Source organism: Vigna unguiculata, chromosome 3, assembly GCF_037176805.1.
Source record: "Vigna unguiculata cultivar grain cowpea cultivar isolate G323 ecotype 2 chromosome 3, ASM3717680v1, whole genome shotgun sequence".
In the NCBI taxonomy this organism is placed as follows: domain Eukaryota; kingdom Viridiplantae; phylum Streptophyta; class Magnoliopsida; order Fabales; family Fabaceae; genus Vigna; species Vigna unguiculata.
In genome coordinates this window covers 48,225,812-48,253,547 of record NC_140794.1, presented here as the reverse complement: position 1 = coordinate 48,253,547, position 27,736 = coordinate 48,225,812, and the positions used below count along the sequence as shown (strand labels likewise).

At 28.1% G+C, this 27,736-nt stretch overlaps 1 protein-coding gene and 1 long non-coding RNA gene across 4 annotated transcripts; both read left to right on the top strand.

The window, feature by feature from the left end:
* Positions 1–60: 60 nt before the first annotated feature.
* Positions 61–4,927, top strand: LOC114177129 (uncharacterized). Its single transcript, XR_003603102.2, has 3 exons — positions 61–312; positions 387–1,519; positions 4,283–4,927. It is a non-coding gene; the product is annotated as an uncharacterized LOC114177129 (long non-coding RNA).
* Positions 4,928–21,895: 16,968 nt separating this feature from the next.
* Positions 21,896–25,710, top strand: LOC114179075 (Sec14p-like phosphatidylinositol transfer family protein). Of its 3 annotated transcripts, XM_028065279.2 has the most exons (7): positions 21,919–22,152; positions 22,411–22,512; positions 22,868–22,961; positions 23,374–23,550; positions 24,169–24,267; positions 24,352–24,597; positions 25,188–25,710. In XM_028065279.2, the coding sequence occupies exons 3-7, from the start codon at positions 22,896–22,898 to the stop codon at positions 25,488–25,490; spliced, it is 891 nt and encodes a 296-aa protein (XP_027921080.1). In that variant the 5' UTR covers positions 21,919–22,152; positions 22,411–22,512; positions 22,868–22,895; the 3' UTR covers positions 25,491–25,710. The 3 variants fall into 3 exon arrangements, with proteins under 3 accessions (XP_027921079.1, XP_027921080.1, XP_027921081.1); XM_028065278.2 differs by lacking the exon at positions 22,411–22,512 and having other exon boundaries at positions 21,896–22,152; XM_028065280.2 differs by lacking the exons at positions 21,919–22,152; positions 22,411–22,512 and adding an exon at positions 22,630–22,654.
* Positions 25,711–27,736: the final 2,026 nt, after the last annotated feature.

Below are 27,736 nucleotides of genomic sequence, written 5' to 3'. Positions count from 1 at the left end.
TTGAAAAATAAGAAAAAATAACAACCAAGCACGAGTCAGAAGAGGTTATCTAACTAACGGTACCTGGTTGTTCAGAGAATATCACGCGTCTAAAGTTGGAAATCTCAACCGTTCATTCCACTAAAACAACCCTATATAATCACTGGTGTGTTTCCCTTATTCCCAATTCAATTTCTCCCCTTTCAATTCAATAGTTCTCTCATTCCTCTCCTACCTATCACCTATCAAGAGTTTGGATTTCCTATTCGTGACCTGGTTTTCACATGGATCAGATTCCGATCTACTCGCCAACCGTTCTTTTCCTACAAATTGGTGCGATTACTTTTCGATTCTTTTTATTTTCTTGCGTATGTTCTATCACTCTTACGTGTCTTATTTGATTAAAGATTTTCCAAGATTTGAAGCCCTATGCACCGATCTACCGTTCAGAGGTGTGATGATCGTGTTCGTGTTGCTTGTTTCGTGAAGGCCCGATGAATATAGAGCAGATGGCCAGAACAAAATTACCAGGTGCAGCGCTTCATTTGTTCCTCTGTGGAGTTCTTCGCTTTCGGATTCTTGAGGGGAAATGTTCGGTGTATGTTGTAGAATGAATATTTGGGGATGAAGTGGTTAAGGTGAATTTTGTCAACCGACCTTTGCCATGACAGGTGCGCTTGCATGGCAGGTCAATCAAAATTAATAAAAGAAAATTATTTGTGGGTTTTGGGGGAGATCGCACGGGAATTCCCGGGTTCTCCCTCTGGTGTGGTGGCGTGTGTCTGTGTTTCTTTTCCTTCTTTCTCCCTTCCCTTATATCTTTCTTTTCCTCTCACTCTCCTTGCGACGGATACACCACCACTGGACTCGCTTCGTCATCGATCTAATGAGGTATCGTCTAATCTATCAGTTTAACTTCACATTTATAATAACGCCTTTCTTTTTTCGTAACATAGTCCACATACGAATAACAACTACCAAAATCAATGCAATTGCAAACATTGAAACAGGTAATTCGTAGTATATCTCTCGAAAGGGTGAATTAGTAATTGAAGTATACTAAGATGTTAATTCTAATTTTGACCGTTTTCTTGTATTTACTGGGAATATCTAACAGCTTGGATGATAGATTCGTAATAGCAACATTGATCCTTCGGTCGACTTCTATAATAACTAATCGAGAGGCGAAACTACTAGTTAGTTAACACTTGTTTGATATTTTTCCTCTGTTAACTTAAATTTCCCCTACGCTATTACTACGAGTATCATTTCCGATTTTAGTTCTTATCATTAATTGTAACCCAAAATCTGTTCTCCTTCACTTTTAGCATTTCAATTTCCCACAATGCATAGATTTTTCTGTAGATATACTCGTTCGATTGAAGTCTCCGCAGCCGGAAGGGTGTGAATGTTTCACCGTATCAAATATTGCAGTGAACTTCCTCAGCTTGACTAGAAAGAATTGCAAGGTCTCAGGTGTTCAAAAGGCTAAATTCAAGGGAACGTTTCAATATATGTTGTTATTCATCAATATTTTGAGGTAGCTTTCTCAAATTTTAGTGAATGAAGAAGTACCATATTGGTTTTCAGTCTCTTAAATAATTATATTTGGCCTCTGGTTTAATTTTATGTTGTTCATTATGTTTTATGGATGGAACAGGATCACCCAAGTAATATATATATATATATATATATATATATATATATATATATATATATATATATATATATATATTATGTCCATCAAATCTCCTTAAATTTTATCTTTAATAAGCTTAATAATGATTTGTTTTCTTTTTTGAGTATTGGCTTTTGATTTTATTGAGTTTATTTTTTATGTAATCCAACTGTCAAATGAATTTGTCATGCGTAGATTTTGTCCAATAATGAATGCATTTTTACGTGAAATAATGCCAATTACCTTCTTCATTAATTCCAAATGGGGATTATAGTCAAAGATGTTAATGTGTGCACTTATAAATGGAAATTGTTTCAAGTTAGAATTTTATGTGATCCAAAGTTCAATTTGATTATAAATGAGGATTGATGTTTCATGCAAGGGGCCTTGTTCGTCAATTATGTAATATTTTACTACCAGCATGAGTTATCAAAGGTGATAATGTGTAGTGTGAAAGGAAGTCCTTCATTTTTCGTCATGATTTATTTCACTGGAAATAATCGTTTTTATTTTGAATTCAATCAGACCCTTAATATTCAACTACAATTGGTCGAACCTTTTTTCAGAGGTGAGGCGATATTAGATAATTGGTCTATTTGTTGTTGGTAAAAATATTGTTATGCAGAGAGTAATGATTATTAATTATTAATATTATTATTATTATTATATATAAATGTGTGATATTATTATTATTATTATATTTTTTATAATAATTATTTAAAATTTATATTAGATTTTATATTTAATTTATTAATCATATAAAAAACTATACCTATGTTTTAATTAAACTTGTGAAAAATGCTGTGTTCAAAGTTTTAGTAATAACAGGATTTTGAAAGTTGTGGAATGAGAAAAAAATTCAAGTTCTAAAGGGGTTGGCGATTTTCTTTAGCGGTTATGTTTGTTTGTATGAATATTATGGGTTACTTGAATATGTGGTCTTCATGTGCAAATGGGTTACTTGAATAATCTCTAAATATCTATGTTACAAAGGTGATTAGGCTACTTCAGGTGCCTTTTGAAATTCATTTAGAACAGAAATAGCCACCTGATCTGGACATTGTTGAAGAAAAAAATGTATGGTAGATTTTTAACACTTTTTTAAGCATGTTATTTTTTTGGAGTAGAAATATTAAAAATTAATGAGTTTCACTCATATGATTTGTATAGTTTTTAGATAAACATAAGTAATAGAACAAAGTGTTTTAAGAAGTGCTATGTTGTCAATATTTCTCCATAAAATTGTGGATTTCTTTTTGCATTTTCTTTCCAAGGTGAGAGTATTTTGATTTGATTAACTATTTATAAATTGAGGGGATGAAATATTTTTGAACTATATGTTTGATCCATTTATTTTCATGAATTTAGGAATTATTCTTTTATGTTTTGCAAGCTTTTTGTCGCCTGACCTTTGATATAGCTATGTAAATTCTGTAGTTCCTCAAAGGTAGTTTCTCAAAATGGTAGAGCGCTCAAAGCATGTTTCATAGACCTAATCTGCAAAAGTTGTGAATTTAAGTATGTTTCAAATTAAGTAGATAGCTTGCTTTGAGAGGTTGGTGCTTCGACCACACCCGGATCTGTACCTCAACAGTTTGTTGTGTATGTTTATTGAAAATGTTTTTTAAATAACAATGTGGTATATTTTTATACACTTTACTACAAGTTTTTTTTTTTCTCATTTTAAATAGTAATTTCTAGGAATATATGTTTTCTAGATACCTTCTTTGTAAAGAGGGCTGAATGTCTTATTTCTAAATTAAGTTGCAGTTCATTTCATAATTGGATTAATTTATCATGTGAAGCAATTGAGATAATTCTCTAGTATAAACTTAGATATTATTTATTCTGACAACTTCTATAACGAGGATACAATCAGGTTATTGTTTTACAAAAGGAACTATAATTCATTCTTAAAACTTTTAAATATAATAGACACAGGCTACCAACTGTAAGTGTTACTGAAAGGCTGACAATAATGTGCATTGACTACAACTTATCAGTGAGAAATAGGCAGTAAAGTAAATATGAACCTCTATTTTAGGGTGGAAACGATAAATTCATTGTTAGGAGTAAAAAATTTATATAGTTTTTGGTGAAAAGGATGGAGCAAGGGGAAAATAAAACAATTTCATGCACAGTGAATGAAATGTTTATTATGTTTATTGTATAGTGAATGAAATTCTTAAACGTTTGACATGGATTAGACGATTTAGTTGTACATGCAATAGATCATATGAATAGAATTATAGCTAGACAATTAGTCTTGTATCGTCTCCAGTAGCTTGAATAGTTTGTTTGGTAATGTATCATCTATTATTTACTCAGTTTTGTTAAGAAGCATTGTTCAAATGTTTCTCTCATTGCAATGTACATGTGTCTTTTTTTTTAAGTATACGTGTGTTTATCGCTTTGTTTGTTATAAACAGAATGTTGTAAATAGAGGACTTTGATAGTTTGCTGATAGAGAAACCTTGAGTTGTAATATTTAATATAGTGAATTTTTCTGTAGATGTTGTAAATTGAAGTTCGTTAAACGTTAAATTTTTGTGTTATTGTTCCTTTGTTTAATCATTTTCAACACTTGCAAATTGATCTTTGTTTTCAATTTTATTTGCGTGGTAGACATGTTTTTAGTGAATTTGGGAACTGTTCCACAACAAACTGTTGTGGTGAGCATGAATATTCAATCAAGATGACTTCCGCAAATGGGGTTGAGAAATTCATTTGACTGAAAGACTTTGGATTGTGATAGTTGAAGATGCGTGCTCTTTTGATTCAAGAAGGCCTCTCAAAGCTTTAGAAGGTGAATCCAAACTTTGCATCAATGGTTGAGAAGGACAAGAAAATGTTACAGAAGGCTCACTTCACAATTATGTTGAGCCTTGGTAATAAGGTGTTAAGACAAGAGCCTTGATGGAGAAGACTGCAATATAGAACTTTGAACGAAGCTCAAGATCTTGCATATGATCATGTCCTTGGTGAATCGCATCTTGTATAGTCTTACAAGATGAGTAAGTCAAAAGACGATTAGCAAACAATTGGACGAGTTTAACAAATTAATTCTAGATTTGTATGTAGATTAATGATGAGGATCAAAAACTGTTGTTAGTGTGTTCATTGCTCAAAATGCATGATCACTTTAAAGAGACCTTGTTGTATGGAAGATAGACTTTCTCTAAAAGAAGTTTTAAGGAACTGAAGGTGATAGTCTTGTAACAAGGAATCAGACATCTACAAGTAAACAATAAAAGTATATCATTTATCATATATTATCATTGCAAGAAGGAAGGATACACGAAGTTGTCCAAAAAGATAGAAGAAGGTTAATGTCCAGAAGTAAATGGTGGAAATACATCGTCTATTAGATCTTATGATTGCAAGAAGGAAGGATACACAAAAAAATTCAATCCAAAGAGGGAGAAGAAGGTCAATGTCTATGAGTAAATGGTGGAAATACAAAATCTATCATATTTTACAATTGCAAAAAGGAATAATACACTAAGAAGTTTTGTCCAAAAGTAAATGGTGGGAATACATCGTCTATTAGATCTTATGATTACAAGAAGGGAGAATACACAAAGAAGTTCAATCTAAAGAGGTAGAAGAAGGTCAATGTTGACAAATAAATGTTGGAAAAAAAAATCTATCATATTTTGCAATTGCAAGAAAGAAGAACACACAAAGAAGTTTTGTCCAAAAAGACAAACAAAAGAAGGTTACTAAAATTGACAAAATATTTAAATCTTGCCAACAGTATGATGGATTGTCTACATCTAATTTTGATTCATTATGTTCATATGGTATCAAGTATTTTTAATGATTGTGAGTGGATAATACAAAGTCATCATAAACACTAATTTTTTAGCTTGAAGTTACTTCCTTTTAAACTATTTTATTAAAACTGGTTTGATCTTTGGTAGGATATTGGAATTCTCGTTTTTTAGTTGTTGAATGGTTTGAGTACGAGAACATTACTCCCCATTACTCTTTCAATAAGTAATCTTTTTAATTTAAAAAAAAATTATGAATTTTAATCGGATAAAAAAAAATTTGCTTATATTTTTTTTTTCTCTTTTAAATATTTTATATTCCCTCTTACATTTAATATAAATATTTGAGATTAGTTAATCTATTTATTTATTACTTGAAAAACAAGAAAATATAACAACCAAGCTCACAAGGGATTATCTGACGGTACCTAGCTGTTGTTGAATATCACACGTCTAGAGTTGAAAATCTGAATCGTTCATTGAACTAAAACAACCCTATAATCGATTTGCTTCCCCTATTATCAATTCAATTTCTCCCCTTTCAATTCAATAGTTCTCTCATTCCTCTCCTAGCTACCAGTTATCCAGAGTTCAATTTTCCTATTCATGACCCTAGTTTTCACATGGATCAAATCTACTCGCCAATCGTGCTTTTCCTACGTATCTTATCACGTGTCTTATTTCATTAAAGATTTTCCAAGATCTTAGACAATAACATAAGCAAAGCCCTCACACGAGGCACTGAGTTATCTAGATGGTAACATAAATGAAAGCCCTCAAATGAGGCACCGAGTTACATAGATTAATAACCTAAGCAAAACCCTCAAACGAAGCTACGAGTTACTTAGACAATAACATAAGCAAAACCCTCAAACGAGACACCTGAGTTACCTAGACGGTAAAAAAAAGTCTACAAATGTGGCACTCGAGTTACTTAGACGACAACATAAGCCCACAAACGTGGCACTCGAGTTACCTAAACCATAACATAAGTTAAGCCCGCTCAGGCGGCTCCTTAGCCTACTTAGACGGTACCATCAAATTAAGCCCTTTGAGGTGGCACCTGAGTCTGCCTAGGTCGACAACACAAACAAAGCTTGCCTAAATTGGTAGCACAAAGCTTACTCAGATAAGCAACATTAAGTCAATAATTCAAAACACACAAGATAGCATCCTTGGTAAAAAAACAACAACATACGAGCCACAAAAATGACTAATCCACCTAGAAGGTCAAAGACGACCATATACAGTCCGGCCAAACAACCAATTCACCTACAAGTATAAAGCCAACTACAACTCTGCTAAAGGGTCAACTATAGTCGCAACAAACATCCCTCATACATTAATGAAACTTCCGAGCTTGGTAGGGCTTATGTACATACTTGGCCCAACAAATATGCTAAGTAATGCGACCCAACAAGGCCCATTCAGTTTTACTAACTTAAAGTGGTTGGAATATATTTTGAGATATATTTGTTGGTGCAAATATATATATATATATATATATATATATATATATATATATATATATATATATATATATATATATATATATATATATTAACAGTATATGTGACCAAATCTCGATAGTTTGATTACATGATGATATTCCTTAATACCATATATTTACAAAATATTTGGTATATCAGGTAAGGTACCACATTATTGTTATTATTCCGTTAATTATCGTTAATACAATAAGTTGTTCTATTGTTGATAGTATTTGATATTCTTTTGATATTATCAATTTTTATCACATAAATAATAGAACTAGAGATGACAAATAAACTTGTCCCCGTGGGTATTGTCCGAACCTGTCCCCGTTTTGACGGGGAATCCCCGCATTGACTGGGTATGGGTATGGAGAATCCCCGACTTTTTCAGTTGGGTATGGAGATGGGTATGGGGATGTACATATACCCGCCATAATACCTGTCCCCGCCATATCTCCATTCTCATTTAAATTATTAAAACATTCACAATTAATCAAGTAACCCCTATATCTATCTATCTATCTATATATATATATATATTTTTTTTTCTTTTAATTATTTCATTTGTCATGAAACTCATTCTCATCTCCAATATATTTTTTATCATATATTTTTTATCTTATCATAACCTTTATGTAATTATGTTAAAATGATGTATGTTAATAAAAAAAAATTATGCCTTACATTTGAATATTTATATTATTTTTTAATATTTTTATTTATTATAAATTTTCCTTTCACATGAGAATGTTTATACTCTCAATTTAAGGTAATATGAAAAAATTCTTTACTTATTATTATTATTAATTTTTGTTTAATTTGAAGAACTCTTTTGTTTCATTAAAATAATTTTTGTTATTTTTCAACCATTAAGTATATATGTTGATATTTGAAAAGTTTTCTTAGTTCTCTAAGATATTTTTCGTCTTATCATACCTTAGTTATACATTTGATTTCCTTTGTGTGATTTTTTTCGATAGTCTCTCAAATTATTTCTAAAACACACATTTGTTAGTTTTTTAATATTTTTATTTATTGTTTTTATTTTCATCATGTAGAATAATATTTCGATATATTCTATCTAATTATTTTTTATTTTATAACTCATTATTAATCATAATGTAATTTTTTCACTTTAAATTCTGTTTGAAGTGGTTAAAATTATATATATAATGATATTTAGGAATAGTATATGATAATTCACTACAAGAAAAACATGAAATGGTGACTGATTTAGTCAATAACCCATATCAGTCACTATTTTTCGTCATTGGTGGTAGTAGTTGATTTATTGTCTGAATCAATGATTAAATTAGTGATCGATTCAATGATCGAATCGGTACTTGATTTAGTGACCAATTTAATTACTAATTTATTTGTAATTTAATGACAAATTTTTTGGTCACTAATGATATTTCTATTTAATTTTAACCACTTCAAACATAATTTAATAATTAGTTCTCTAAGGTATTTTTCATTTTATCATACCTTAATTATACATTTGATTTTCTTTGTGCGATTTCTTTCGATAGTCTCTCAAATTATTTCTAAAACACACATTTGTTAGTTTTTTAATATTTTTATTTATTGTTTATTTTCATCATGTAGAATAATATTTCGATATATTCTATCTAATTATTTGTTATTTTATAACTCACTATTAATCATACTGTAATTTTTTTCACTTTAATTGTATAAATAACTTTTATTTACTACAATATAAAAATTTAATGTAATTGCTATGAATATTTTTTTGTCACTATCCAACATATATTGAAGTTCAAAAGATACAAAATCTATGTCAAAATTTTATTATTATGTTTATTATTATTTCTTTGTGTCATTTTGATCAAGTGATATATTATAACTTTTATTAGTGTATAAAAAAGAGATTCATTAGAATTTAAAAAATTGAAGTAAACAAACATTTAAAATATATTTTAATTTGAATATTTGTTTTCCTTTTATATTTTTTTTAAATATTTTTTAATTTTATCAACTAAGTTCATCAATGTTGTAGTTTGCAAATTTAATAAATGTTTTGGTTCACATGAAATTTTATTTGGTATTCTAATATAAAATATAAACAATTATAATTTATTTTAAGGTATTTGACATCGAAGAAAATCCTCCTAATATTGAATATTTCATAATATTATGTTTTCTTTACTGTAATTTATTTTCTTTTATAAAAAATTAATATTGAAGTAGTTAGAACACGGGTACGGGTATGGGTACGAGATTATACCCGTTACCCGGTGGGGATGGGGATGGGAAAAAAGTTTGATACCCGTTGGGTTTACGTATGGGGATGGGGATGAATTTTTTATGCGGGAATGGGTATGGGATAGCGAAACTCGTCCCCGCCCCGCCCCGTTGCCATCTCTAAATAGAACTCATAAACTCTATAAATACATATAGTATTTCACTAGGAAATACACACTCAATATTTTCTTACTCTTTGAGAACTACACTTTCATACTCTCAATCTTATGCAGGTAGATCTTTCCATGTATTCCAGCCTTCTGAAGCATTAATCAAGAGTCATCAAATCACTCAGATCTTGTCACATGTTTAAAGATATACATTTCAGATTCCTATACAAACAAATGTATATACTAAATAAAATAATGTATAATATTATAATAACATATGCTTATTTTTGTATTCATATATATATATATATATATATATTAAGTTAATACATATATTATTATTATTTATAACAATATAATATATTTATATATACGTATGTATATACGGGATAGAATAAATTAAGAAGATGGGTCAAGGATAGCCACATAATAAATTAACCATGAAAATACTGAGTAAAGAAAAAGGAAAATATTAGGGACATTCCATATAGTTAGAGATGGCAAACAAACCTGCTCCTGTAGGGTTTGCCCGAACTCGTTTTCATTTTAACGGGAAATTTTCGCATTGATTGGGTATGGGTATGAGGAATTCCTGACTTTTTTAGTTGGGTATGGGGATGAGTATGGGGATATACATATTACTGCCATAATACTCGTCCCTGTGTCATACATTCGTCTCTATTTAAATTATTAAAATATTCACAATTAATTAAGAAATCATATATATATATATATATATACTTTTTATTTTTTATTTCTTCTAATTATTTGGTTTGTCATTAAAAATTCATTCGCATCTCCAATATATTTTTCATCTTATCATAACCTTTTGTGTAATTATGTTAAAATGATGTATATCAATTAAAAAAAATATGTCTCACATTTGAATATTCTATTATTTTTTAAATATTTTTATTTATTGTATATTTTCCTTTTACATGAGAATTTTTAATACTCTCAATTTAAGTGTTTAATAGCATAAACCTTTCATTTACTAGTTAATATAAAAAAATCTTATTATTAATAATTTTTGTTTTATTTGAAGAACAATTTTGTTTCACTAAAACAATTTTTGTTTTTCTCAACCATTGAGTATATATGTTGATATTTGAAAAGTTTTCTTAGATCTCTAAGGTATTTTTCATCTTATCATATCGTTAATTATATATTTGTTTTCTTTTGTGCGATTTCTTTCCATAATCTCTCAAATTGCTTCTAAGACACACATTTGTTAATTTTTTAATATTTTATTTGTTATTTATTTTCATCATCTAGAATATTATTTTGATAGATTTTATTTTTTATTCTTTAACTTATTATCAATCATACTATAATTTTTCACTGTGTAAATAACTTTTATTTACTACAATATAAAAATTTAATGTAATTGACATTAGTTTTTTTTATCACCATCCAAGATATATTGGAGTTCAAAAGATACAAGATCTATGTCAAAATTTTATTAGTAAACAAACATTTAAAATATATTTTAATTTGAATATTTGTTTTTTTTATATTTTTTTAAAAATATTTTTAAATTTTATCAATAAGTTTCATTAATGTTTACAAATTTAATAAATGTTTTGGTTCTCATGAAATTTTATTTGATATTTTAATCTAAAATGTAAACAAATATAATTTATGTCAAAGTATTTGATATGGTAGAAACAATCATCCTCCTAATATTGAATATTTAATAATATTATATTTCCTTTACCGTAATTTTCTATTATTTTATAAAATTTAATTAAAATTAATATTGAAATAGTAAGAAAACGGGTATGGATATATATGGGTACGAGATTATACCCGTTATCCGATGAGGATGCGGATGGAACAAAAGTTTGATAAGGATTGTCGTTGGATATGGGAATTGGAATGAATTTTTTTTAGGGGATGAGTATGAGATAACGAAACTCATTCTTGTCCCCTCCCGTCCTCATCCAAATCTGATTTTTCTGCTGAGTATTTTTTGTATTATCCTTTATTGAGCATTAAAAATAGATTATTTTGATACTTTAAAAATAATTTTAATATATTTTAAAATCATAAATGCAGTTTAAAGATACAGCAGATAAATAACAAAGAAAAATTAATAGAAAATTCAAAATGATTGTCATCCCTACACATAATATAGTAGGATATAAGAAAAATACACAAAACGGTAAATGTCTCTTCATTGTAGTAACTTCAAAAGTTACCCACTCTTCCCATTCCTTTTTGATGTATTTTCATTACTGCACAGTACTGTACTATACTAGTATTTATAAGAGTGGATGTTGTAGTATGTGATAAGCCTCTAATTAATTCCCTCATAAATTTTCACAGCTGCAGATAAGTTTCATAGTCAAGTCATTCTCTCGTACTTCAGCTTTTATCTTATAAGATAAGATTAACTTCCAGAGTTATATTCTATAACTCCTTCACATCCGCACCTGAACAAAATTCCCTTCTCCCCCTCCTTTTTTTAACTTTTACTTTATTGTGTATAATTCGTAACATAATTATATATATATATATATAAAACTTTTTAATACACACATTTCATAATTAATATATATTTATTATTGTATATATCCATATACTAATAATAATACCTGAAAGTTTATTTATAACTATTATAACTAATATATTTTTATTAATTTTATTATTATATTATTACATTTTTATAAAGATTATTATTTTCTTAGTAAAAAAATATCATTTTAAATTAATTTATTAATTTTTTTTTTCTTTTTTCTGATGTAAAATAAAAAATATATAATATAATTCTAATCCATTTTACAAGAAAAAGTACTGTATATAGAAATTTTGAGTTTTCCGGTGCACGTATATATCAATATCATTGTCTAAAAAATTTAAATAGCTAGTAAGATTATGAAATATCTTCTTTAAATCATATTTTAAGGGTGTGTTCCTTTGTGTAGATGGATATGGGACAGATTGTGAGGATAGATTTGTGTAGATTTAGGTGGATGGATATTTGTATTTTTTTGAGTGAATTTAGAGGGTAAAGTGAGTGTATTTGGAGATAATTTTTATGAAAGTTGGTGAAAGATTTGATTGATGTGATAGATAAAATTATATGTTAAAATAGATATATTTATTAAGTTATCATAATACCCTTATGTAAAAAAAAAGAGAATGATTTTGTAATTTGATGTTATTAAAATAATTATAATTAATTAATACGAATTAAAAAAATATTAAAATTATATAAAATTTTAAAATAAAAAAAATTATGAATGTAAAAAAAATTATATAATTAAATTTTAAAAAAATTATATAATTAAATTTTAAACTAAAGTTAAATAATGTTAAAAAAAAGTTAAAAAAATTTTAAAAAAAAGTGAAAAGAAGTCAAGAAAAAGGTAAAAGAAAAAAAAAGAAAACCAACGACACCGGTGTCGTAATCGGTGTCACCCCTTTTCAAAACAAGGCACCGGTTACGTAACCGGTGCCATCACTCCCTCACTAAGCACAACACCGGTGCCACCAGTGCCATCCAACCCCAACACCAACACACCTCACCACCACCGCAAAAGACCGCCTCGCTCACCACCCTCACTTGTGCCATCCACTCACCACCCCAACACCTGCTTGCCCCTGCAACCACTGACAAAATCAGTGCCTTCCCAAACTCTACGCAACAATGACAGCGAGGGCACCGGTGCCTCCCTCACCACCCCTCACAGCCAGTGCATTATCACCACCCCAACACATCGGTGCGCCACTCCACCTCCAACACCACTCACTCCACCACCCCGCAAGACCAGTGACAGCCCTCCCGCAACACAACACCTCTGAGAGACCACCACACCCTAAAGTAACTCACCTCTCACGATGACCTCTGCTTCACAAAACCAAACAAGCAACCCATGTTGCAGCATTTTAAATTGTGTTGTGTGTGGAGAAGAATCTATTCAGGAATCTTGCTTCAGGAATCTTTCCAGACCATGGCACTAGAGGACGAATATTGTATTGCATGTGCATGTGAGATGAAAAGCGAACTGCATTTCAAATGAAAAAGCGAGGGCAAATACGGTAATTTGCGCGTATTACTCCCTAATCTACTCATTCTACGGTGGATGAAAAAAATTATAGATCCCTCAAATCTGCACTCCCTAATCCGTTTAAATCCATGCAATGGAACACATCAATGTTCATGAATCTGCGCTCCCTAATTGGTTTGAACAGTGTCATCATCCCAAGCGAACAAGCCCTAAGAGTGTGTTCATTTGGGGGTATGGATTTGGGAAAAAGTGTGAAGATGAATTTGTGTGGATTTGAGTAGATGAATTTGTATGTTTTTTTAGTGGATTTAGAGGGTAAAATGAGTGAATTTGGAGATAAGTTTGATAAAAGTTAGTGAAAGATTTGATTGATGTGATAGATAAAATAAATTGTAAAAATAGATACATTTAGAAAATTATCAAAATACCCTTAATGAAAAAAAGAGAATGATTTTATAATTTGATGTTATAAAAATAATTATAAATAATTAATACAAATTAAAAGAAATATTAAAATTATATAAAATTTTAAAATAAAAAAAATTAAATTTTTATGAATGAAAAAATTATACAAATATATATATATATATATATATATATATATATATATGAAACTCAGTTTTTCCATCATCACGAAATTAAATTTTTTTTTATCACGAATCATGAACTTGAATCAGTTTTATTATTATACAAAGAGGATATAAAGGTAAAATGATAAATAATGTACGCAAATCTTCACAGTTTGAAGCGCATGAAATTTTGGTATTATCTCGCAAATCCATAGTTACAATCAATCACAAATTATCTCTATAAAACACAAAATAAATTTTATATCATTTCTCCAAATCAACTTATTTATTGAATTTCTTTAAATGGACACACCCTGAACCTTTTCTGCCAGACATGGACATTGACGTCAACATCAAAGTTCCTACAGTTACACCATTTACGTGTTGCCTATTTTAGATTTACCTCAATTTTGTGTTTAGATCAATATACAGCAGAGGAAGAGAGACTGCAAAATGTTGTTAGAATAGGTCGAAGATTTTGTAGGGAACAGGTGAGAAAAAAAATTTACAGAACAGGTGATTTTGCATTTACATAACAAAAGACAGCTGTCACATCTCATTACGTAGCGCATGTCAATGGGGAGACATTTATGGCCAGTTAATTTTCTTTTATTTGATGTGATAAAAAAAAAAACAAAGTAAACTCTATTAAGATCAATGCGAGACTCCTTATTTTATTTGAATTAGAAATCAAGTCATGGCCTAATGAAACATGAAAATCTTTTCTAAGATATTCTAAACTATTCAACCTTATAAAATAATATTTTAAACTATTCAACCATACAAAACAATATTCAAGACTATTCAACGATAAACTAGGATATTTTAGATATTCTAATAAGATTATATGATTCTAATAAAAAATATAGTGTATGTTACATGTTTTACAATGTTTTTTATGGCATTATTAGATAAGATATGTCAATACAGAATGGTTAAAAAGTAGTTTATACTAGGGGTAGTTGATCCCTTGGTCTCTCATTAAAAAATAATCAGAAATTGTGACATGTTCTGTTATGGAGTGACCTCAGTTATTTTTTAACTTTTAAAAAAAATTAATTTTAAAATTTATTTATATATACATACATATAAATAAATATTATATATTTAATTATATAAATATTTTTTAAAATTTTAATTTTAATATCTATTAGATAAATTAAAATAATTATTTTATTATAATTAATAATTTTTACTTATTTTATAAATGTTAATAATTTGAATTATAATATTATTGTATATTTACATTTTAAAATAATATAATATAAAAAATATAATTTTTTAAATTATTTTATTCTATTTTTTTATTTTTTTATTTTTTTATTTTAAATTAACAAATCGGATCAAAGACTTTCACGAATTAAAAATTCTAAGCAACCGTCTCATTTTAGCATAGTGATCCATGGGCACCCTTAATTTTTACACATTAATGTTTTTAGGATCTTTGGCGTAATTTTGGAGTCAAATGCATTTAAGTTTAGATCCAAAATTTAGGTTGAAAGTACACATTACCTGAAGTTTAGGATTCCTAACTTTAGTAAATCCAATATCTCATTACAAAAAACCACAAAATCTCTTTTATTATAACTTTAACATATTTTTATTTCACTCAAGACTTAAATGTCAAGGTTCAATTTTTTTACTATGCCCAACTTTCCTTTAAACACAATTTTTACCCAAAACATATTAATATTAATATTAATAATAATAATATTATTATTATTAAAATTGTAATCATTATAACAATTTAATCTTCTAATAATTTATGTTTCGATTATAACATATAATTAGGTATTAAAAGTAAATTGTTAATCCATTTAATCTTTTTAGATCAATAATTATTTTAAATCGTTTCTACTTTGAAATTTATGAAATCTTTATCCAACTCATTTATACTTAAACATTCCTTTGTACAAATAATAAAATCATTTTTAATAAAATATATCAGTATAATATTTATATAAATAACAAAGTTGGTCTCAATTTGTAGAAAGACAATATTATTTTATTTTGAAAAAAAAATGGAACTAACTTGAATTAAAAATACATATGTAAGGACTAAATTGAATTAAAAAGATATATATAAAGACTAAATTGAATTAAGTCAATGACACTTGATACTAACACGTGACAATGATAATGCATTTTCACGTGTAACACCAGAAATTCAACATGACAACACAATTTTTGCAAAAAAAATAAAATTAAATTAAAAAAAAAAGCCATATGTTGATTTATAACATGCCATCGTTAATATTTTTTATTCTTTTTAAATAACTTAATTGAATTTATTTGTTATTTTGTCTCAATTTGGTACTAATTTTTTTAAAACTAAATCAATTTCATCCCTATATCAAATTTAATTTTTATATAAATTTTACAATAGTATTTTTATTATAATTGATATTTTTAACAAAATTAAGTTTATTTAAATGCATATTTTGCACTGATATTTATTTAAATTTTGTTTTAAATATTTATATATCTATAATTTATAGATAAATTTTAGAGTTGCTTTAAAAATAAAAACTTTATAAATTCAAATATAAAATTTTAAAACAATTTAAAATAAATATATTTATTTAAAATTTTACAATTCAATTTATAATAAAAATACCATTGTAAAATTTATATAAAAATTAAATTTGATATATGGATGAAATTGATTTAGTTTAAAAAATATTGGGACAAAATTGAGACAAAATAATAAATATAGGAACTAGATTGAGACGTTTCACAATTAATAGTGTCACGTGACATTGTCATTACCACATCACACTGTCTTTGCCAGGTGACACAATATCATATTGACACGTGACAATTATTATTATTATTATTTTTTCAAATTATAAAAAAATTAAAAATTAAAAAAATTAAAAAAATTATGTGTCGACACGTAACATATAATTAACATCGTTACTATACTAGGAAAAAAAACATTTTATTACAACATATTTTCCAAAATAAAAATTCAATTAAATTAAATAAAAATAGAAAAACCGGCTACGAAAATTAAAAACTGTAGAATGATTTAACCTTTCCTTTTCTATATAAGCGATATTCACGTGGTGGCATCATTCATTTGGCATTTCAATGCTCTTAATTGACCCTTCTAGAGGGAGTAGGTGTTTGGCGCAAAAATTGACCTTATACCCTCCTTTTTAAATTATTTTTATATTTCAAGTATAATAATAATAATTTATTATTATTATTATTATTATTATTATATATCCGCAGTATTTACATTATTGATAACAATTTAAGAAAGTTCATTTCGGATTTCACGGTCAAGTTGTAATAAAATAAATAAATCCATATTTCTAATTCATGGGAACCACCGAAGATGACACACATCAATCCGTGTCAACCGAGAAACTAACTTTTAAAAAAAGTGAATTGAATTAGGTTAAACGTACTATTGGAATCCATTTAAAATCACATCTCAACTTAATTTTAGGTGGTCATAAGTTTTCTCAAACATTAAAAAACACAATTATCAAAATATTTATATTTATATGTGTAATAAATATAATAGTAATTGAAGGAATTACATCATACATCTTGTAACAGATAATTTATTTTTAAATGAAAATATAATAATTTTAACCAATTTATTAGTGTTGTATGAGTTTATTCTGCATGGAAAGGAAAGTCGTGTCAAATATTCAATGCCTGGCTGGTTTTGTAATCAAACCATTTGTATCTGTAGTTGCCTTTTTAAGATATTACGAATTGTTTAAGAGTCCTTTTTGTTTTCCTTTCGTGCGTGAATCGTGTTATTCACATGGGAAAACATCCTTTAATATTCTGTACAGATAATATTTTGTATTTTAAGTTTTGAAAACTTTTAAATATAAATTCACATTAAATAATAAGAACAACTTCATTTTAATTTACTTTAGTAATAGTTATTAACATATTTTATTTTTAATATAAAAATTGTAGTTCTGTTAATCTTAGTTAAGTATTATTAACGATTAAGACAATTAAATATGTGTTTAATATTTAATAAATATCACTCATATTTATTAAAAATAGTAATAGTAATATGTCTTTAATATTGAAGAGATTTTCTTTTTTATTTTGTAAATTTAAAACCTTTTGAAGCTTTTTTAAGATTAATTTTATATTATTGTTAATTTTATTCCTTTTAATAAGTGCAAGTGACAACTAATAAAAATTAATATGTATTTAATTATATGATCAATTTTGTTATATTAGTGTTGGAGTTTTTTTTATCATACTAAAAACAAAACAATAGTTAATGCATTGACCAATTATTTACCTTTAAATAATTTTTAACAAACATAATGTACATTATATGTATATATAATATATTTTATCGTATTTTTTTTTATTTACTAATAATAATTATCTTCAGGTTATAGTAACATAGTTTGATGAAATAAAAATTAGATTAGATTAAAAATATAGTACCTACACTCTGAACGAGATTTAAATTGACTCTTATAGATAAAAAAAGTTAATAATTTAAAAAATAAGACTTAATTAAAATTATTAATTAAATTCTTAAAATAAATTTAAATATAATAAAAATGTAAAGTATATGATTCAACATATTTTAATAATAAATTTTAAAGTAAATATGAAATTATATTTATAAATAAAAGTCAAACATCCATTTCTTGAATTATGAATTATGAATAACATATTAATTTTGATTCATTGAATCTTAATATCGCGGTAAGTAAAATAAATTATACCTAAACATTTATATTTTTATTCCTCCTCTTGAGTGAATGTTTAAGAGGATATGTTGTTCATGTAGGATTGAGTTTTTGAAAGCTTTCTTGGATTGATTGAGTTGTCAAAAGGGATTTTCAATAGATTGTTGGATAAAAGCAAGTTTCAATCAGAATTAATACCACCTCTTTACAAATTTGGTTATTTGGTTGTTTTGAATGTGGATGAAATCAAATTTGACATTATAGGAGTTGTAGGATGAAGAGGTAATTTGGTTTCATCAAATGTTCTATTATATGCTTACATTTGTCCTATGAATGATTTAGAAGTACAAGAAACCTAGAAAATGTTAGAGAACCTTTATAAAAAGTTGTGTAAGTTAAGTTAAGGATTGTTTATGTGTGTAACATAACTCAAGCTCAGGTATACATATGACATATGCATTATGGATGATATGTGTATAAAAATATGGTTATATGTTATTAAAGTTATATATGATTAATGTTGAGATGAAAGACATGTACTCTTTTTGGATGGTCCTTCACAGGTGGTGGATCCTAGTTGATTGCTTATATACATGTATATGAGTTGATATATATGTATTTAAGATTTGGCCTTAGAAGGGTGATATGGCTCATGATGGATTTTGTAGGGATACCCAAGGTGGTATCATGCCTTAGGTGATGGTGATAAACAAAAAACTCACACTATGACAGAGGTATCTCATTCTGATTTCATTGTTGTCTAGTCACGTAGACTAGACTTCAAATGATGAGAAGTTGACGGATACTTACATTTTGTTTGATAGCAAAAGTTTTATCATGCTAACATCACGAACATATACCAACTAAGGATTCGTGAGTTTAGTATATATCAATTATTAACCTTTAGTGATATATTATTTATCTTGATTTAAAGCTTTCGAAGGACGTTTTATATATATATATATATATATATATATATATATATATATATATATATATATATATATATATATATATATATTTAATCCTAATATGATATATAAAAAAATTGATGTCATATACATGACAATGATTATATGAATATAATTATGATATTATGGTTTATTTCCGTTAACTTACTCTTATTTTGTTTATGCGTGTATAATGTAATGATTGAACTTAGTTTAGTAGAAGTTATTGCAGATGAAAGTGGAAGAAAGTAAGTTTTTAGATGATTTGGTAGTTTTATTTTGATAGATTTTGGCTATGATGTATTATAATTTTGAAGACTTTGGATCGTTATAAATATATGATATGCCCATATATATATATATATATATATATATATATATATATATATATATATATATATATATATATATATATATATATATATATATATATATATATATATTTTGTAACTGTAATAATATACATTGTACTATTAGTATAATAATTCTCTTAATTTAACATTTAATATTTCTCTCACTTAATAAAATTCACGAGTTTAAAATTTATATATATATATATATATATATATATATATATATATATATATAATTAGGCTTAGTCATTATTTTATTTTTAAAAAATTGAGACAAGCTAATTGTACAGGTACATATACTTCAATTTAAACTTTTCTTACATAATATGTCATTGTAAAAAAAAATCTGTAGAACCATCATCTATTTTTAAAAAATATATAAAAAAATATGAACCCATTGTTTATATTAAAAAAATCTTCTTATACATTTTTTATATGTTCTTCATTTGCTTTAAAGTATTCCATTTTCATAATTTCTATTAAAAATAAGTTTTAAACACATATTATATTAAGATATTGTAAATTAATAAAGACTTCCTATTTAATTTATTATTTTGTAATTTTTTTATCTACTTTATATGGGCATATAGTAAGACTATTAAAAAAATAATTTTTTTTATGAGATACATAAAGGAATTATTTTATTATTGTTCAAAGACGTTGACACTACTATTATTCTTAGAATAATTTGTACAAATTTATGGCAAGATGCTCAAGGATAATGTTAGAAATATACTTGTAAATTGAAAGTTGTGTTCCAAAAGGATGTTTATGATGACTTAATACATGAAATTAAAATAATATCTAACTAATAAATAATATTAAAAGAATATTTACTTAGAAATATATCCCTAATTGTGCTTAGGAAGATGTTTATGAACTAATAAATGGGAATAAAAGAATATCTACTTAGAAATATATTCCTAATTGTAATTGAGTAATCTAGAAAATTGGTATGAGTCAATATCATCTTGTAGGAAAAGTTACAACTTAGTAATTTTATCAAATAGAAGTTCATAGTTAACAATTATTCCAATATTGATTTGATAGAATCAATAGACTCGCTTGAAATGGAATCTTTTTATATAGATGATGGAAGATGTGTGTAGATCTCCTTTAACCTCTCCTACTTGGATACGTAGTCACCTTTTATAGTGTTAATTAGTAGCTTTGAGATTTCATATCAATTGGGTATATTTAGGTAAAATATCTCAAAATGAGAATATAATAGCTAATGAATATTGTAATATATAAATTATTGAAATTAATTTACAATTATAATTTAAGAATCCAACACTTAAAATTTGTATTGGGTTTTCGTAGAATTTAAACAACACTTCTTGCATGACTTTTGATCTCCCCATTAGAATTATTAAACTCAAAAGTTCATATTCACTTATAAAGAATTTAAAAACTTTACTTACAAATTTGGAAGAGTTTCTGAAATGATAGATCAAATAGTGAAAATGAGCCAACCTAACATTACTAGAAATTATTACGAGTAACTTTTTTATTACTAGGTATGGATAGTTGGACTAAACCAAGTTCACCTACTTATTTCTCTATATATTTATAATAATTTAAAAAATATAGGATCCAAATTCCTATATCTTCGCTGATATTTGGAACATAAAACTTGTGGATCTGAATTGATTGATTATGCTCGAAAGGTTAATTCAAATTGATTTGACACTATTTTTTTGTGATTCACTGCAAAATTATATAAACATTAAGAACATTATTAGTTTGATGCTATAATCCGAAGTTTATAGTTAATTATGAAATTATAGCGTGAAATGTAGTTTTAAGAAAAATATAGTTGAATTTTTCAAATTACAAAATAGAAATTATGCTTCGTGGCAGTGGTAGCATCTTTGTTTGGAGAAAAAAACACATGGCTTCCGTGTAATTTGCTTTAAATAATATTAAACTCAATCTGACCTGATATGACTATAATGTAATGAAAAAATTAGTGAAGTTAAGAAGAAGACATTAAAGAAGTGAAAGAGAAAGCATAAGTAAGTACACACTCCCTTTCTCTCTATTCAGGCCGCGACTCGAACTAAGTGACACTCGCGTGAGCCAAATCACAAGAGACATGCGCCAGAGTGTGCTTGATTGCGAATCCACCCATTCATCTCACTCATTCCCCACTCACTCAAACGCACACACATAAACAAATACAATGCACGCCCATGTCCACTTCCTAATTCTCTTCTCAAAAACCTCTTCAATCATATAGCATTACCCTTTCACCTTCTTCCACCTCCATTCTCACCAGGTTTCTCTTTTATTTCCATTACCGCTATTTCATTCTTTGTCTTCTTCACTCTCTGGATCCGGTTCTCGAATATTAGTTTATATTCTCTTACACAGAATCCTTTCTCTTCTCTTTTTTTTTTTTTTTTTCTGTTTTACTCTTTTCACCTGTCTCCTGTCACTGCTTCATCAGATTCGAGGCCTTTATATGTGTGCTTCGCTCTGCGCCTTTCTTTTATTCTAATTCATTTTACATTTTATTCATTCTCGTTTTTGTCAGTCAACGCTGCCGTTTTACGCTAGTGTGTAAAACGGATCGGTTTGAGAAGAGAGAAAAATCAAATTGAGGTTGAAAAGGTTGACCTTCTTCGTGTTGGACTAGGTGAACGGAACAGAATTGGTGCCTTTTTTCGGTTTTGTCTTTTGTACGAATAGATCGGTCGATTGCTTATATTTTATGTTGTTAATTGGTTTTGTATTCGGGGAACCAAGGGGCTCCGGGAAAGTGCATAAAAAATTGTTAGGTAGGTGTTTGGGTATGTTTAAGGTGATGTAGGTACTTGGGATTGAATACAGTGGTTTTGATTTGATTGTTGTTGAGGGGAGTTCTTCTTTACGAGGGTTTCATTGTTGCTAACTTCCGGTTATTGTATTCTATGTTTCGACTTTCATGATTTTGTGTGGTTGTAGATTTTAGGTTTGAAGAGGAAGTGTAATCCTGAAGTTTTCTGTTGCAGGTGGAAGCTAGTGCATTTGGTGGACACCATGTTCCTTCTTAGAAGGCAAGGCCAAAATCAGCTGGAGAATGATTCCTCAAAACAAGATACAAAGGTATACTTTTGTTAAATCGTTAATTCAGAAGCTCCATATCAGATCTGGAAAAATCCCAAAGAAGAGTTCTAACCATACATTCTCTGCAATACACACTCTCTTGTTGATTAAATTTTTTTGAAAACAACAAAATAATATGTGGGGTTCCATGATTATGAAGTGGATCCCTCACGATTCTGTGGTTTTCAACAACTTTTAGCCAATAATAGAGAATACATCAGAGAACGTGTGTTAGAGAAAGCGTTTCTAACCTTTATGAAATTCCAAATACAAAGTTATTTGGGTCTGTTATTATCTTCATCGCAATTGGCATCCTGTAATGATGATGGGAAATTATTATTACTTGTCTACAAAAAGGACATTCATAAATGCTAGCTTTTATGAGGACCAACTGTAACACATCTGTAAACAGGTGAATGAACTCAGGGCTGCTCTTGGGCCCCTCTCTGGTCGTCGACTACTGTATTGCACAGATGCATGTCTAAGGAGATATTTAGAAGCAAGAAATTGGAATGTTGATAAAGCAAAGAAAATGCTGGAGGAAACACTCAAGTGGAGGGCAACTTATAAGCCAGAAGAAATCCGTTGGGTTAGTTTGATTTAACTGACTTTGTTGCCCACATGCTTGATTTGGTGATGCCAAAAATGAAATTGCCTATGCTCATTTCATACTTATAACACTGATCCATGTTGTAAACAATTTGACAAATAAATGATGATCGATCAACATATCAGTATACGTTCTTCATGTTTATCATGTTGTTCTAACCTGTCTTGAGCTGACATAAGGTCCGTGTGTTGTTTTGTTTTTACTTGTGACAGAAGCAATTCGTTTATATTGTCCTTTTACTGTATGATCTTCTGCAAGATACTTCTCTCTAGTCTCTACTGCAAACATCTCCTGTACTTTTTTTTTCTTGGAGCAGCATAATTCTTAGTTTATAAATCAATACTTCAGAGCTAGATTACTCAACATTTCATTCCTTCTTTAATTCTATTCCACCAAACAATTCATTTTCTCTTTTTATTTCTTTTCTCTTTGTATTAATTCTATTTCCTATTCTCTTATTTATTTATTTACTATTTCATACTCCATCCAAATAGAGCATCAATGAAGCCATCATCAAGTGACAGCCTGTTTATGAATATTGCCCTTTCATGTACTATATATGCCCTGTATTAACAATGAATAACTTCCTACATCCAGGCTGAAGTAGCACATGAGGGTGAGACCGGTAAAGTCTCCAGAGCTAGCTTTCGTGATCGACTTGGGAGGACTGTGCTTATTATGAGGCCAGGAATGCAGGTTTGTAGAGTCATGTATTTTTAATAGGGCTTCTCTGTACACGACTGGTTAACTTAATCTGTCTAATCTATTTTCTTTTGTTAGAACACAACATCAGCTGAAGATAATATCAGGCATTTAGTCTATCTATTGGAAAATGCTATCCTAAATCTTCCGGAAGGTCAAGAACAAATGTCGTGGTTGATAGACTACACAGGATTATCACTGAATACAAATATTTCTGTTAAAACAGCTCGTGATATTATTCACATTTTACAGAACCACTATCCAGAAAGGCTTGCTATTGCTTTCCTGTACAATCCACCAAGAATATTTCAGGCTTTCTGGAAGGTTTGTTCTGCTGCTCTGCAAGTTACACTTCGTCTGCTTTTTTCATGGCTTTATTTGTATTTTCTAAAGGGAAGTTTGCATTGCATAGTAGTTGTTTCTATCATTTATATTTTACTTTTAAAGATCAGGCAATACTTGTCTTAGCTTTTTTTTTTCTCATGTTAATGTTATTCTGTTCTGTATCACTTTTAACTTCAGAACATCTGATGATCTTTATATAATTGAATGTTCAAATCATATAATGTCTGTCAGTTAGGGAAATTTTAGTTGGTTTTCAGCAAAAATAAACTCATTTACAATTATACACTATAGTTATTCTTGAAAATCAGCCGTGTAGGTAGTGTTGGTCTTTAAAATGTTTTTCTTCTCAAGCTCTTTTGTGGATGGGGTCTGGGATCATGTAGAAGGATATATGAAGTATGTTAGTTTCTTATCCTCCCATCCTTCTCTTCTGTACTGTTTTTCTTCTTCACCACCTTGTCGTATTTAAAATTTTCCATGTTGGTTGTACTCTATTTGAGGTTGAATTTGAGCTTTTTAATAGTTACCTTTTCCATTTAACAAATTTGAAGTCGGTCTTATTTTGATAGGCCGTGAAGTTTTTCCTGGATCCAAAGACAGTCCAGAAGGTGAAGTTTGTTTATCCTAATAATAAGGACAGTGTGGAGCTAATGCAATCACTATTCGACCTAGAAAACCTTCCAAGTGAATTTGGAGGGAAAACAAGTTTAATGTACGACCATGAAGAGTTCTCACGGTTGATGAGTGAGGATGATGTGAAAACTGCTAAGTTCTGGGGACTAGACCAGAAGCCTTTCAACCTTCCTAAGAAAGGACATGCTGGAGCAGAGGTAGCACCAGAACCCGTGTCTGTTCAGACAGTAGTTAATTAGGTAGTTGAGCTAGTTTTTAAACTGTAGTAGTCATTTATAAACTGAAGTGACTACATATCTGAATCATTAATTCAGTGGCTAATTTAAGGAGCCCAATAAGCGGTATTTTGTATCTTTCAACTTTTTAACCATTTATGGCAATAGCTGCTATTATTCTTGCCGTTTTAGGTAAGCAAACTAAAATTCTGACTGGATTCAACAATATATGTCAATTCTCCAATCCTGTGCAAAGTTAATTTGTTGTTGCTAGACTTGTCCTTGTGCCTATTCAAGCTAATACAAAGTATAAAAAAAAACACTGATCCTAAACAGAGAAATGGATGATAAATGATTGAAATTGATTTTTCTTTGTCGATTTGGATAGGACTTTAAAATGCAATTTTATATGCCAACTAAATCTTAAAATTATTATTAATTTGTTTTCCTGTCTATTTAAATCTCATCTCATTATTTTGATGCATTCGAATTTTATTAACTTTAAATTAATTTAAATTCATGTTTTGTATTTTATTTATTAGAATTCAGTTTTATATTAAAAATGTTTTAAAATTTTAATGTTGATGTACTATAATAGTGTAGAACAATTTTATATTTTTCACCAATTTAAATCAATGTCAAAAGGCCTTTTAAATGAATTATTATAGAGATAGTGAATAAATGTGATTGAAAGATAACAGTTAAAATTATCTTTTAAGTCCCCGGTTACATTCTTTATCATATTTAAAAGTACACTAGTTTTCCTTATTTTAAGAATAAAACAACACGTTTATTCTTTATATAGAACACTTAGAACATCTTTGGTAAAAGCTTGATTTACAAGCTAGTTGCTAACTTCTAGATGATAAGTTAGCTTCTTAAATTAAAGTGTTTGGTAAATTAACTGATAAATTAGTTAATAAATGTAAAATAACAAGAGAAATATGTAAATGAAAGTTGTGTTTTTCTATATGAAAATATATTATTATGTCGGTAAGTCCCATTTCTTTTCAGCTTTATATAGTGTTAGGCCTAGCCTTCTCGTGGGTCTAGAATCAGCCCACTAGGGGACCCAATACCCCCATTTCCAGTCCCTCACTCTCACTTTACTCTTTGGCAGGATAATGGCTTTAGATGCTTCAAGGCTAACCTTGTGTGTGGTAGGGTGAAACTCATTGACAATGGCGGTTCTGCAGAGCAATAGAGGGCATCTAGTGAATCCGATCTTATTATATATATCCGGATAATTGAGTCATAGTGTTATGCTGGTTTGCTATAACATGATATTGTGCCTACTGTGTTGCATGCTTGGAACTGTTTTAATCACTTGCCTGTTATAATATGTTAAAATTAATTTACACTAGCTTACCCTTTCATTTTTTGTGTCTGTTATTGTCTTCTCTTTTGCGATGATCACCTTAATGGTGGGAGCATATGGGATAAATACTGAAGGTGGATCCAATGGTGGTAGCGGTGTTGTTTAGTTGAACCTGTTATCTGTGGCTCTTAGGAGCAGCTGTGTGGCCCTAGTGCCTTTTTGTAATTCATTGTTCTAGGAGCAACCTTTTGCAAACGGTTAAACTTTCTGGATTTGTTTTTGTTTATGGCATTGTGGTATGCCTAAGTTTCCTTTCAAAATACATTCATGGATGACTGTAACAGTATAGTCTGATATGTATATTGTTCATCTGATCGCTCTTTTATTATCATAATTATGTGATGTTTTAATTTAGTAGAATTATTCTATTTAAAAAAGATGTCACAATGTCAATATAATTTTATATATTTTAAAATATTAAATTTTTAAAAACAATTTAAGTTTAATATAAATTTTTAAAATTAATTGAATTTCTTTTAGTTTATTGCCCGTTAGATGCTCAAAATTTATTAATTTTTTTTATCTATTTGATACTCAATTTTTATATATTTTAATTGAGTTCCAGCAAATTAATTTTTGTTAGCTCCTGACATAATTGTCTCGTGTTTTATTTATTAGTATCCATATATTAAGAAATGTGGTGTTTAATAAAGTGAAGAGTTCAAATTTAATTGAACTATTTTTTTAATACTTTTTATTTGTTTTTCGAAAATGTTGCATAATTTTTTTTATTCAAACAAATTATTTTATGTAAATCAGTTGAAGTAATGAATATTGATGAAATTTAATTTTTTTACTATAAATTTAATTTTTTTATTCTTCAATTTAAGCTATTTTTATATTATTGTTTTTACAATTTTCATTGTATATATTTTTTACATAACATCATGAA

Excerpts from the sequence above, each read along its gene's own strand:
- LOC114179075 (XM_028065278.2), top strand. The coding sequence starts at position 22,896 with ATGTTCCTTCTTAGAAGGCAAGGCCAAAATCAGCTGGAGAATGATTCC. Across the intron at positions 22,962-23,373 it reads CCTCAAAACAAGATACAAAG|GTGAATGAACTCAGGGCTGC; the intron begins GTATACTTTTGT and ends ATCTGTAAACAG. Across the intron at positions 23,551-24,168 it reads AGCCAGAAGAAATCCGTTGG|GCTGAAGTAGCACATGAGGG; the intron begins GTTAGTTTGATT and ends TCCTACATCCAG.